The sequence below is a fragment of the Salvelinus sp. IW2-2015 genome, linkage group LG19 (assembly GCF_002910315.2).
Source record: "Salvelinus sp. IW2-2015 linkage group LG19, ASM291031v2, whole genome shotgun sequence".
In the NCBI taxonomy this organism is placed as follows: Eukaryota; Metazoa; Chordata; class Actinopteri; order Salmoniformes; family Salmonidae; genus Salvelinus; species Salvelinus sp. IW2-2015.
Window position 1 is genome coordinate 19,830,921 of NC_036859.1, and position 13,020 is coordinate 19,843,940.

At 42.0% G+C, this 13,020-nt stretch overlaps 1 protein-coding gene across 1 annotated transcript in view; it reads left to right on the forward strand.

Moving 5' to 3' along the window:
• LOC111979621 (transient receptor potential cation channel subfamily A member 1-like) overlaps positions 1–13,020 on the forward strand; it is a 24,987-nt gene that overhangs the window by 3,866 nt on the left and 8,101 nt on the right. The window contains exons 2-3 of the mRNA XM_070449029.1: positions 12,068–12,218; positions 12,448–12,623. Coding sequence (XP_070305130.1) covers positions 12,068–12,218; positions 12,448–12,623 — 327 coding nt within the window. The remainder of the gene's footprint in view (positions 1–12,067; positions 12,219–12,447; positions 12,624–13,020) is intronic.

Genomic DNA, 13,020 nt, shown 5'->3' on the forward strand with positions numbered 1-13,020 from the left:
GGTACTGTCACGCCCTGACCTGAGAGAGCCATTTTATTTCTCCATTTGGTTAGGTCAGGGTGTGATGTGGGGTGGGCATTCTATGTGTTGTATTTCTTTGTGTTTGGCCGAGTGTGGTTCCCAATCAGAGGCAGCTGTCGATCGTTGTCTCTGATTGGGAATCATACTTAGGCAGCCTGTTTTGCCACCTTAGTTGTGGGTAGTTGTCTTTGTTAGTGGCCTGTATAGCCCTAGTAAGCTTCACGTTCGTTTTTGTTGTTTCTTGTTTTGTTGGCGACATTTCTAATAAAGAAAAATGTACGCTTACTACGCTGCACCTTGGTCCGATCATTTCGACGAGCATGACAATGCCACTGTTAAAGCTTCTATCCTTTGGGCATACGAATTGGTCACAGAAGCATACAGATAACAGTTCTGTGAATTACGAAAGACAGAATCAAGAAGTCATGTTGAGTTTGCAATGGAACAAGCATGTCTTTTTGGTCGGTGGTGTGGCTCTCAAAAGGTCAAGGACCTTGAGGATTGAGGATTTAAAGACTTTCATATTTCTCGAGCAGTTCAAGAATTGCCTTCACGAAAGGGTTGCTACCTACATTTATGAGCACAAGGATCTCACTCTTGAGAAAGGTGCAGTTCTTGCAGATCAGTTTGTGTTGACACATAAAACTACCTTCACAGACAAAGCACCCAGTCGTTATCTATACCCGAAAAGCAATACAGAGAAGTCACCTCTTACTGCAAGGTTTCAGTCCATTTCTAAAGTGCCCAAAGATAAAGAAAAGCAGAAAGCAGGTTTTTAGGATCCGCCAGTTTGTCATTACTGCCGTGAGAAAGGACACATTGTCACTCAGTGTCCTAAGTTGAAACAGAAAAATTTGAGAGCGAAAAAGCCATTTCTTCTTGTGGGAGCACTCCAGCCCATTAAGTCTCTGGTTGGGACAGGTGTGACTCCTAAACAAGATTTTGGATCAGATACATTGCATTTGGAAAGTATTCAGACCCCTTGCCTTTTTCCACATTTTGTTACATTACAGCCTTATTCTAAAATTGATTAATTAAAAAAATGGCCTCATCAATCGGCAAAGAAATACCCCATAATGACATAGCAAAAACAGGTTTTTAGAAATTTTTGCAAATGTATAAAAAATAAAAAGACAGAAATACCTTATTTACATAAGTATTCAGACCGTTTGATATGAGACTCGAAATTTACATACACTTAGGTTGGAGTCATTAAAACTTGTTTTTGAACCACTCCACAAATGTCTTGTTAAGTAACTATAGTTTTGGCAAGTCGGTTAGGACATCTACTTTGTGCATGACACAAGTAATTTTTCCAACAATTGTTTACAGACAGATTATTTCTGATATAATTAGATATAATTCACTGTATCACAATTCCAGTGGGTCAGAAGTTTAATACACTAATTTGACTGTGCCTTTAAACAGCTTGGAAAATTCCAGAAAATTATGTCATGGCTTTAGAAGCTTCTGATAGGCTAATTGACATAATTTGAGTCAATAGGAGGTGTACCTGTGGATGTATTTCAAGGCCTACCTTCAAACTCAGTGCCTCTTTGCTTGACATCATGGGAAAATCAAAAGAAATCTGCCAAGACATCAGAAAAAAATGGTAGACCTCCACAAGTCTGGTTCATCCTTGGGAGCAATTTCCAAAGGTACCATGTTCATCTGTACAAACAATAGTATGCAAGTATAAACACCATGGGACCACACAACCGTCATACCGCTCAGGAAGGAGACGTGTTCTGTCTCCTAGAGATGAACGTACTTTGGTGCAAAAGGTGCAAATCAATCCCAGAACAACCACAAAGGACCTTGTGAAGATGCTGGAGGAAACAGGTACATTTACATTTACGATTTAAGTCATTAGCAGACGCTCTTATCCAGAGCGACTTACAAATTGGTTGCATTACCTTATGATATCCAGTGGAAACAACCACTTTACAATAGTGCATCTAACTCTTTTAAGGGGGGGGGTAGAAGGATTATTTATCCTATCCTAGGTATTCCTTAAAGAGGTGGGTTTCAGGTGCTCCGGAAGGTGGTGATTGATCCGCTGACTGGCGGTTTGTTTGTTTGTTCCCCATTGGGGGTGCCAGAGCAGCGAACAGTTTTGACTGGGCGAGCGGGAACTGTACTTCCTCAGAGGTAGGGAGGCGAGCAGGCCAGAGGTGGATGAACGCAGTGCGCTTGTTTGGGTGTAGGCCTGATCAGAGCCTAAGGTACGGAGGTGCCGTTCCCCTCACAGCTCCGTAGGCAAGCACCATGGTCTTGTAGCGGATGCGAGCTTCAACTGGAAGCCAGTGGAGAGAGCGGAGAGGAGCGGGGTGACGTTGAAGAACTTGGGAAGTTGAACACCAGACGGGCTGCGGGTTCTGGATGAGTTGTAGGGTTTAATGGCACAGGCAGGGAGCCCAGCCAACAGCGAGTTGCAGTAATCCAGACGGGAGATGACAAGTGCCTGGATTAGGACCTGCGCCGCTTCCTGTGTGAGGCAGGGTCGTACTCTGCGAATGTTGAGAGCATGAACCTACAGGAACGGGTCACCCCTTGATGTTAGTTGAGAACGACAGGGTGTTGTCCAGGATCACGCCAAGGTTCTTAGCACTCTGGGAGGAGGACACAATGGAGTTGTCAAACCGTGATGCGGATCATGAAACAGGCAGTCCTCCCCGGGAGGAAGAGCAGCTCGTCTGCCGAGGTTCAGCTTGGGGTGGTGATCCGCATCCACACTGATATAGTCTGCCAGACATGCAGAGATGCGATTCGCACCTGGTTATCAGAGGGGGGAAAGGAGAAGATGAATTGTGTGTCGTCTGCATAGCAATGATAGGAGAGACCATGTGAGGAGATGACAAGAGCCAAGTGACTTGTGTATAGCGAGAATAGGAGAGGCTAGAACAGAGCCCTGGGGACACCAGTGGTGAGACACATGGTGGCGAGACAGATTCTTGCCACGCCACCTGGTAGGAGCGACCTGTCAGGTGGACGCCAATCCAAGCGTGGGCCGCGCGGAGATCCCCAACTGCGAGGGTGGAGAGGATATCTGATGGTTCACAGTATCAAGGCAGCCGATAGGTCTAGAAGGATGAGAGCAGAGGAGAGAGAGTTAGCTTTAGCAGTGCGGAGCGCCTCCGTGACACAGAGAAGAGCAGTCTCAGTTGAATGACTAGTCTTGAACCTGACTGATTTGGATCAAAAGGTCATTCTGAGAGAGATAGCAGGAGAGCTGGCCAAGGACGGCACGTTCAAGGTTTTGGAGAGAAAAGAAAGAAGGATACTGGTCTGTAGTTGTTGACATCGAGGGATCGAGTGTAGGTTTTTCAGAAGGGGTGCAACCTCGCTCTCTTGAAGACGGAAGGGACGTAGCACGGTCAAGGATGAGTTGATGAGCAAGTGAGGTAAGGGAGAAGGTCTCCGGAAATGGTCTGGAGAAGAGAGGAGGGGATAGGGTCAAGCAGGCAGGTGTTGGGCGGCCGGCCATCACAAGACGCGAGATTTCATCTGGAGGAGGGGAGAAAGAGGTCAAAGCACAGGTAGGGCAGTGCGAGCAGAACCAGCGGTGTCGTTTGACTAGCAAACGAGGATCGATGTCGTCGACCTTCTTTCAAAATGGTTGACGAAGTCATCCGCAGAGAGGGGAGGAGGGGAGGAGGGGAGGAGGTTCAGAGGAGGAGAATGTGGCAAAGAGCTTCCTAGGGTAGAGGCAGATGCTTGGAATTTAGAGTGGTAGAAAGTGCTTTAGCAGCAGAGACAGAAGAGGAGAATGTAGAGAGGAGGGAGTGAAAGGATGCCAGGTCCGCAGGGGGCGAGTTTTCCTCCATTTCCGCTCGGCTGCCGGGGACCTGTTCTGTGAGCTCGCAATGAGTCGTTGAGCCACGGGCAGGAGGGAGGACCGAGCGGCCTGGAGGATAGGGACATAGAGAGTCAAAGATGCAGAAAGGGAGGAGAGGAGGGTTGAGAGGCAGAATCAGGAGATAGGTTGGAGAATGTTTGAGCAGAGGTACAAAGTATCTTTATCCACAGCAAAACGAGTCCTATATCGACATAACCTGAAAGGCGCTCAGCAAGAAGCCACTGCTCCAAAACCGCCATAAAAAAGTCAGACTACGGTTTGCAACTGCACATGGAACAAAGATCATACTTTTTTGAGAAATGTCTCTTGTCTGATGAAACAAAAATAGAACTGTTTGACCATAATGACCATTGTTATGTTTGGAGGAAAAAGGGGAGGCTTGCAAGCCAGAGAACACCATCCCAACCGTGAAGCACGGGGGTGGCAGCATCATGTTGTGGGGGTGCTTTGCTGCAGAAGAGACTGGTGCACTTCACAAAATAGATGGCATAATGAGGATGGAAAATGATGTGGATATATTGAAGCAACATCTCAAGACATCAGTCAGGCAATTAAAGCTTGGTCGCAAATGTGTCTTCCAAATGGACAATGACCCCAAGCATACTTCCAAAGTTGTTGCAAAATAGCTTAAGGACAACAAAGTCAAGGTTTTGGAGTGGCCATCACAAAGCCCTGACCTCAATCATATGTACAATTTGTGGGCAGAACTGAAAAAGCATGTGCAAGCAAGGAGGCCTAAAAACCTGACTCGGTTACACCAACTCTGTCAGGAGGAATGGGACAAAATTCACCCAACTTATTGTGGGAAGCTTGTGGAAGGCTACCCGAAATGTTTGACCCAAGTTAAACAATTTAAAGGCAATGCTACCAAATACGAATTGAGTGTATGTAAACTTCTGACCCACTGGGAATGTGATGAAAGAAATTGAAGCTGAAAGAAATAATTCTCTCTACTATTATTCTGACATTTCACATTCTTTAAATAAAGTGGTGATCCTAACTGACCTAAGACAGGGACATTTTACAATGATTAAATGTCAGGAATTATGAAAAACTGAGTTTAAATGTATTTGGCTAAGGTGTATGTAAACTTCCGACTTCAACTGTATGTCAACTTGACACTATTCAAATGGACAGTCTGGTGATGATAGCACGCGTTAATTCCAAAATGTTTTTGTTCAKTCACTCAGTACTGATTGAACGTTTATTTATCTTGCTTTGTAAAGCATTTTTTGGGGTCTAAAACAGTTGATGTGTTGAAAACAGTTTAATTTTATCACATAGCCAATCAAGTTAGCAAGCATGGCGTTTTCTATTGACTGCTCACAGGTTGCGCAAGCTAGCAAGCAATGATCATTATGATGTTGTTGTTTTAACTGGATGCTTTGTGTGCAACTCGCACTCCTGCTACTTTTTAGTTGTGGATGTTGATTTCTGGTTTGTGGGAGCTTGACTCTGTGTTGATCAGTCACTGCAAATTTGGATTATAATGACAAGACGGAAATTGTATTGACAGAGGAGGGAGCATACTGAATTAATGTATAAGGCAAGGGATTGRATTCTGTGGAGAGTCCTCAGAGGAGGAAGGGGAGGACCATCCTTCTCAGTGAATTTCATAAAAATAAAAATAGTGACCAAGAAGGAGAGTGATGGAGTGCTGCATCAGATGACCTGGCCTCCACAATCACCCGACCTCAACCCAATTGAGATGGTTTGGGATGAGTTGGACCGCAGAGTGAAGGAAAATCAGCCAACAAGTGCTCAACATATGTGGGAACTCCTTCAAGGCTGTTAGAAAAGCATTCCAGGTGAAGCTGGTTGAGAGAATGCCAAGAGTGTGCAAAGCCGTCATCAAGGCAAAGGGTGGCTACTTTGAAGAATCTCAAATCTMAAATATATTTTGATTTGTTTAATACTTTTGTGGTTACTACATGATTCCATTTGTGATATTTCATAGTTTTGATGTCTTCACTATTATTCTACAATGTAGAAAACTGTACAAATAAAGAAAAACCCTGGAATGAGTAGGTGTGTCCAAACATTTGACTGGTACTGTATACATATTTTTACTTTCACTTACTTAGCTAGCAAATGCAGCTAACTAGTTTAGTCTATTCAAACACCCAATTCAAACGGATCAAATGCTATGTTAGCTAGCTGGCTATGGCTATCCAACACTGAAACTCTTCCAAGTCAAGGTACGCTTTTGGTTTTATTCATTTATTGCCACTAGGGTCCGCCGGTATAACTGCTAAACTGCTTGCTGTACACTGCAATGCATGATTGTAGCAGGTTTACTACCGCATTAGTTCTAGTTGTTATGTTGACTATGACGTTAATATGATGTTAATATGTTGACAACGATGTAGGCTGTGTGTAACGGTTAGCTGTTATGGTATGAAAGTCTGGATTGGAAAGTTTTTTTCACCTGGTCACCTGCAGCTGTTGTATTGTGCACTGAAGTCCACAAGCAAAGGAAAAAGGTAAGAGGAGGAGAGAGTGTAGAAGCGAGAAGGATTTATATATACAACAAGCAAAGTGATCATGTGGTTTATACTGTATATGGCTGCTAGTTCTGTGTTTGCTTGTGATCAGCGGTACATTCATTCCAGCCAATTCTGTAGAAAAACATTTCTTCAACAGAAGCAAACGGAATGAAACGGGGAAAAATATACCTGAATTTGTCCACTTGAAACTCTCGTTTGCAACTGTTGGACTAATGATGACAACTTAGGTCAGCTAGATGCATGCAAAAGTGTGCAAGGTGTTATTGAATGTGTCACTGTCTGTCACCTTGACTACTCAAATTTAAACTTATGCATCTAAGTTGCTAACTTTCATTCRTCGGCTAAGTTGTAGCAACCTCATGATGGGTATAGGGAAAATGTAAGTATCATGTAGTAGCTTAAACCTACCAATGTAACATTGAGCTGGGTGAATGGAATATGAATGACAGTTATCCAATATGTTGTAATATAAATAAGGCCATGCCCATTAAAAAAAGTCCTTGAACAACACCGACTGCCATTGATAGGATTTTCTTCTGATCGTCTAACAGCCACACATCTGTTCTGTGCATATTATTATTATTWTTTTTTTACCTTTATTTAACTAGGCAAGTCAGTTAAGAAAAAATTATTATTTACAATGACGGCCTACACCGGCCAAACCCAGATGACGCTGGGCCAACTGTGTCGCTATGGGACTCCCAATCACAGCTGGTTATGATACAGCCTGGATTCAAACCTGTCTGTAGTGATGCCTCAAGCACCACCTTAGACCACTGTGCCACTTGCGAGCCCCTGTGCCACTTGCGAGCCCCTGTGCCACTTGCAAGCCCCTGTGCCACTTGCAAGCCCCTGTGCATGCATTATAAATTAGCAGTGTTGCAGTTTTCCCAAAGTTTGATTATAATAGCAGCCAAGAACATTTGCTAGCATATTTGTTTGTGCTCTGATTACACAGAAGTGTCCAGGTCAGCAGTTTAGGGGGGAAAGGGGGATACATAGTCAGTTGTACAACTGAAATGTGTCTTCCGCATTTAAACCGACCCCTCTGAATGAGAGGTGCTGCCTTAATAACATCCACATTTTCGGCATCCAGGGAACCCACTGGTTAACTGCCTTGCTCAGAACGACAGATTTGTACCTTGTCAGCTCGGGGATTCGATCCAGCAACCTTTCGGTTACAGGCCCAACACGCTTAACCCCTAGGCTACCTGCCACCCCATGTTTACACAGATTACTTCAGCCATATGAAAAACCTTCCATAGCAAAATATACTTACCTAGCTAGCTAGTTAGCTAGGTAGCTATCTTCCTTTTGCTTCTCACCCAACTGGTGATTTCTAGCTAGCTACAGCTGCTAGCCTTCTACTAGCTAGATTTTAACTTAACACTTAGCTTCAACCAATGCATACAATAGTCGCACCAACCAGCACAACTATAATATAATAAAATAGTTCATAAAAGCTAAAGTCAGTAAATGACAAAAGAGTTGTGAATACATTAGTTGTATTTTTTGTTACAGCAGACTTTGTGTAACAGCAAGCATTGTGAAAAAAACGTTTTCACATCTAGGATCCAGGGGCGAAAATCTGATATCAACCTTGGAGGGGACAATTACATTACATTTTCTCAAGAGCAATTCCTGAGGGGGACACCAAAAGTAGTGCTGTAACACGTTGTAATATGTTAAATGTATATTGAGGAACCATAATTCCTACAACTGAATAATTGATAGGTACAGTAGTTAACTGAAGGGTTTAACCAACTTGTTCAAATGTTTAAATCATTATAATACTACTATTAATAATAGTTATAGCATTGCTCCTTACCAGTCCAGTATGTATGCAGGTATTCGTACTTACAACTAGCAATATCAAGAAAGGCCAGTAGGTAGCAATGGTACTGTACACTGTATGGGTGTAGTTTTCATAAATACAATGAACATGGTGTGATCTCATCTAAAATAATTCTCCATTGAGAACCATCACAAAGTTAGTCTCCGTATTGAATTGACCTTTTAATTTGACTTTTTCTGATACATTTATTAGTCATTAAATGTGCCACTGGCCTGAGTCTACTACAATATCTTTACAAGAACAAAAGCTTAAAATAGTACAGTTCTAAAAGCAAATAACTACTTCAATGAAAAACCCAAATAAATCAACAAAATATCCTTCAGTCAGTGTCTAACTCTTCAAACAGCAGCTATGGACAAGTATGTCGCACAAAGTATCAATTTTAAATAAAATAACATGAAATAAATATTTGTAAGTGTACTGTCGTGTACTGTCATGTACAAAACTACTCTCCTCTAGGGTGCTTAGTACCCGCTCATACTGCCCTAGCACAGCTCTAATAGCAGTATTCCGCACAGTCCACCTGTTGGACATAGGGTTTCCGGGTGGGCAGATGTGTTTCTTTGGACGTGGCAATTGATTCAAACATGCTCTTAAACTCCTGACTGGCCATAGAGGACACCTAACTGATGGACCCAAGAAAGGAATCCCGGGCAGTGGGGAGGCTGAGCAGCCAGCCTGTGTAATCAGATTTACACAGTGTGCTCCACAATGGACATAGAGGGCTAATGGCTGCTGCCTTCTCACAATTGCCTGTCACCTGTGTATTTTCCTGCCATGTTTGAGGCACCATCGTAACTCTGCCCACGTAAGCCAGACATGGGCAAATTGAGCCTCAACAACACTTCAGTTGCCACTTTCGCAATGCCCTCGCCTGTTGTCTCCGACACCCTGTATAGCCCAATAAACTCCTCGTGAGGGCAAGGTCATGGTCAACATAATGCAAAAGACACTCTCCTGTTCAGCACCAGAGACATCTTGAGTACCATCAACAATTAATAAAAAATTGTACAATCGGAAGAGACCTAATCTCAGCTGCAATGCTCGAATGATTGTATTGGCCATGATGTTCGAATATTCATTCTGTGCTTTGGGGCCTCTTGAAACGTCAACACTCTGTTTGGCAAGAGTTTGCGGTTCATGGTTAGACAATGGTGGGTGTGGCTGAATGGTTTTGTGCCATCACTGAGTAACTGGACAATGCTGTGCCACTGTCCCTATACTGTGCTGCTGCAACAAGGGTGACACCTGGTCCTGCCGTGGCTGTGACATTGTTCTCTGAAGTCTCTCTCCTGGCTCTTTCCCTTTCACCACCCTCACAGACTCAGTCTGTCCCTAGAAAAGAAATAAGGTGTTTGCCGTACCCTAACTACCGGTACCCAAAACTACACAATTAATCACAACAGCAATACCATTGCCATAAACAAATCTTAGTTTAGTCACAGTTTAAGTTGAGAGCGGGGTATCCATGGCATTTTCCAATTATGTCCCTATTTTACAAGTAAAAAAATTGAGAACCTTTCATAATGTTGCCAAACAAAGACTCAACAAACTTACCTGAGACTCCCTGTCTCTGCCAGTCTGTCCCTGCCTATCTGTCCCCTGCTCGCTGTCTGTGTGCATCTGTTGCCTGCTCTGCTAATGACATCATTGTGAAACATTCCATTAGCATTTCACTTCTTTCTTTATGACATTTTATCAACTCGTCTTTAGATATTAGGCTACTAGAGTTCTTACTTTGCGTTTTGGTGTACTAAAAATACTCTGATGTCCGTCTTTTTACTTTTTTCTGCCATTTTTCTACCTGGCTGGCTGGCCGGTCTAGCTGCACACACACACATTTACACAACATATGCTACAACCTTTTCTAATTTTAATATAGTTTGTTCATATTGGCTGGCTTCCAACAATAGATGAATTTGTAAGCTAGCGAGCACCAATTCCGTTTCTGTGGTGTTTGCTATAATCTTAAAAAAAAAGTGAAATAAAATAAATGTAAAAAAGTTCACTAGCGACAATTTTGCTTTTGCAACGAGACCATTAAATATATTTAAGACAATGGTATAAGAGAGTGTAGTTCTGTTCAGTTTGGACTTCAGTTTATAGCTAACCTTATCACAGGGACTTTGAAGCACTAAAGCTGCATGCTGATCTTGGAATAAATTGACGATAGCAAAAGATCCATCTTTGACGACGCCACATTAATGGAATAGGTACTAGCTAGCTTGCTAGTTAATGTTTGCTTTAGTTTGCGCGCTAGCTCTGCAAATTCAGCTAGTGTGTGAACCCTGCCAACATAAAATGTAAACATTGCTATGGCGCGATTGACTGGATTAACCTCACGTCAGTTACGTACATGTGCCTTTCGACATAGATACGAACCTCTATTACCTTGCCAGCTAAAGAACTGGCAGTGGATCAAACCATTGTGAGGCAAAGGGGGTGGTCGCAATCTTTTGAACTTAAAAAGGCGCTATTAAGTGTCTATAATCAGCACAACTGCTTTCATTGCGTATTATTAATATTATTGAATTACATAGTTATGTTTACAGTGATAGATTGGGGGGGACAAATCATATTTTTCCCAGGATGGGGGGGTCGTGTCCCCCCCGTCCCCCCTGGGATTTCCGCCTATGCTAGGATCACAGAGCTAAATTAGCACATTTCTAAAATCCATGTAGATTGAATATCAGCTTTGATAGTAAATGATGTAATTTCTTGGTTTTAATCATTCTTTATGGTAATGGTATGAAATTATAAGATGATGTGAAAACATAAGTGAATAGGACCATTCCATTGTGATCATTACACAATTAGGAACAAAGAAAGAATAATTTAATTTATTTGAGTTTACTACTGGAGAAATCATAGGACCATAGTGCTGTAATGAGCCTGTGATTCTCATAGGTTTACACTAAATAACAAAGTTACCCCTCATTTTCAACTAATGTTGTTTTTCAGGAAGGACTGTTTTTCCAATTAACTCGCAATGGACCAGATGCATTTACATTAGGATAATAACCCTCTCCAGTGTCAGTCCAAAGTCTGACCAACCAAGAGGCAATGTCATTCGATCTGTTTGCCAAATGTCTCTATATAAACCCCCTCTCTAATAACAGCAGACACTAGAAAGCTCATCTCACACCCAGAGAACATAAAGGTAAGAACATAATGTATTATATCTTATTGGTTGGTCTCATTGGTATAATAAAATAAAAATAAATATACTATAATATTTTACAGCAGGTTATGCAGCCTGCTGGATGTGTTTATTTGCAATACTGTATGTTTTTTATGTATACTCCGTGCTTATGCATTGACAGATATTTACTGTAGATATTAATATGTATGTTGAAATTGAAATTCTCTGCTCTTACCCATTGTAGAACATACTACTAATCTATGAATTCTGTCACAAGCCAAACCACATGAAATGTTCAAGTCCTTGTGGAAATGTGGACATGAATAGAAAAGCTTGACGAGCCCCTTAAAGACAGGCCTGATGCAGGACAAGACCTATCAGTCTGTGATGCACGGAGATGATGCTACACAGATTTCTGACAAAATATTTGAGGTAAGTAAAAAACTGTTATAGGCAATGTACATTTTATACCATCATTTTTTTATAGAATATGAAGGCTATCATTTTAAAAATAGAAATATGTATTGTACTGTACATTTTTGATTAAACATATATTTTATTCTGGGTTTAGAGCAGATTCAAAGTTATGAATAATGAATAATCTGACTAAGAATTCAGTTTGTAGATGTGGTAGTGTAGACCATATCGTAATAGAGTACTGTTCTGTACTGATGTTGCCACAGTGGGCTCTACAAGGTGACTCGGCAGCGTTGGAAAAGCACTCAGCCCACCTGGGTGTCCGTGACCATGCCAATGCTAGCCCTCTGCACTATGCCACCTCACACGGGCACATTAGCACCATACAGCTCATTGTGCAGTTGACTGGTCCAGATGGTAAGACTTACATATTTACTTATGTATTTATGTTAATATAATTATTATATTAATAAAACTTGAAACTATTTTTTATATTTTTTATTTATGCAGTGGTACCACGGGTCATAGGGAATATCTTCCTTATTGTCCCCACATTATCCCAAAAATCTATATTTTTTTAGTTTTATCAATCATATATTATTGATGTATTGAAGAAAATAAATCTCTATCTGTGACCTTGATGAAGAACTGAGTGCCAGTGATGAGGAGGGCAACACGTCATTACACTGGGCTGTGCAGAGGACCCAGAGAGAGAGCTGTGCTTGCCTTCTGGACCTGGGAGCCAACCCGAACATCCTCAACCGCCGCCTCATGTCTCCCCTACACATGGCTGTCAGCCTCGGACACAACACTCTCATCGAGGTCCGTCCCCTACCTGACCCCCCATTCACCTCTACTCTAGTACACCGCAATTCTAACACCCCTCTATTCTTTAATACACCTATATTATACTTCTAAACTTCTAGCTAGCTCACCTCTATGGAGGATGCTATTATTTATTCAGTCTAATAACATATATTATATGACATTAGGGGTGGCAGTTAGCCTAGTTTTTAGAGCATTGTGCCAGTAACAGAAAGGTCGCTGGTTCGAATCCCAGGGCCGACAAGGTGAAAAATCGGTCATTGTACCCTTGAGCAAGGCACTTAACCCTAATTGCTCCTGTAAATCACTCTGGATAAGAGTGTCTGCTAAATGACTAAAATGTAAGAAGAAAAGTCTAATGTATATGATACTATATTATATGTAATTGTGTTTT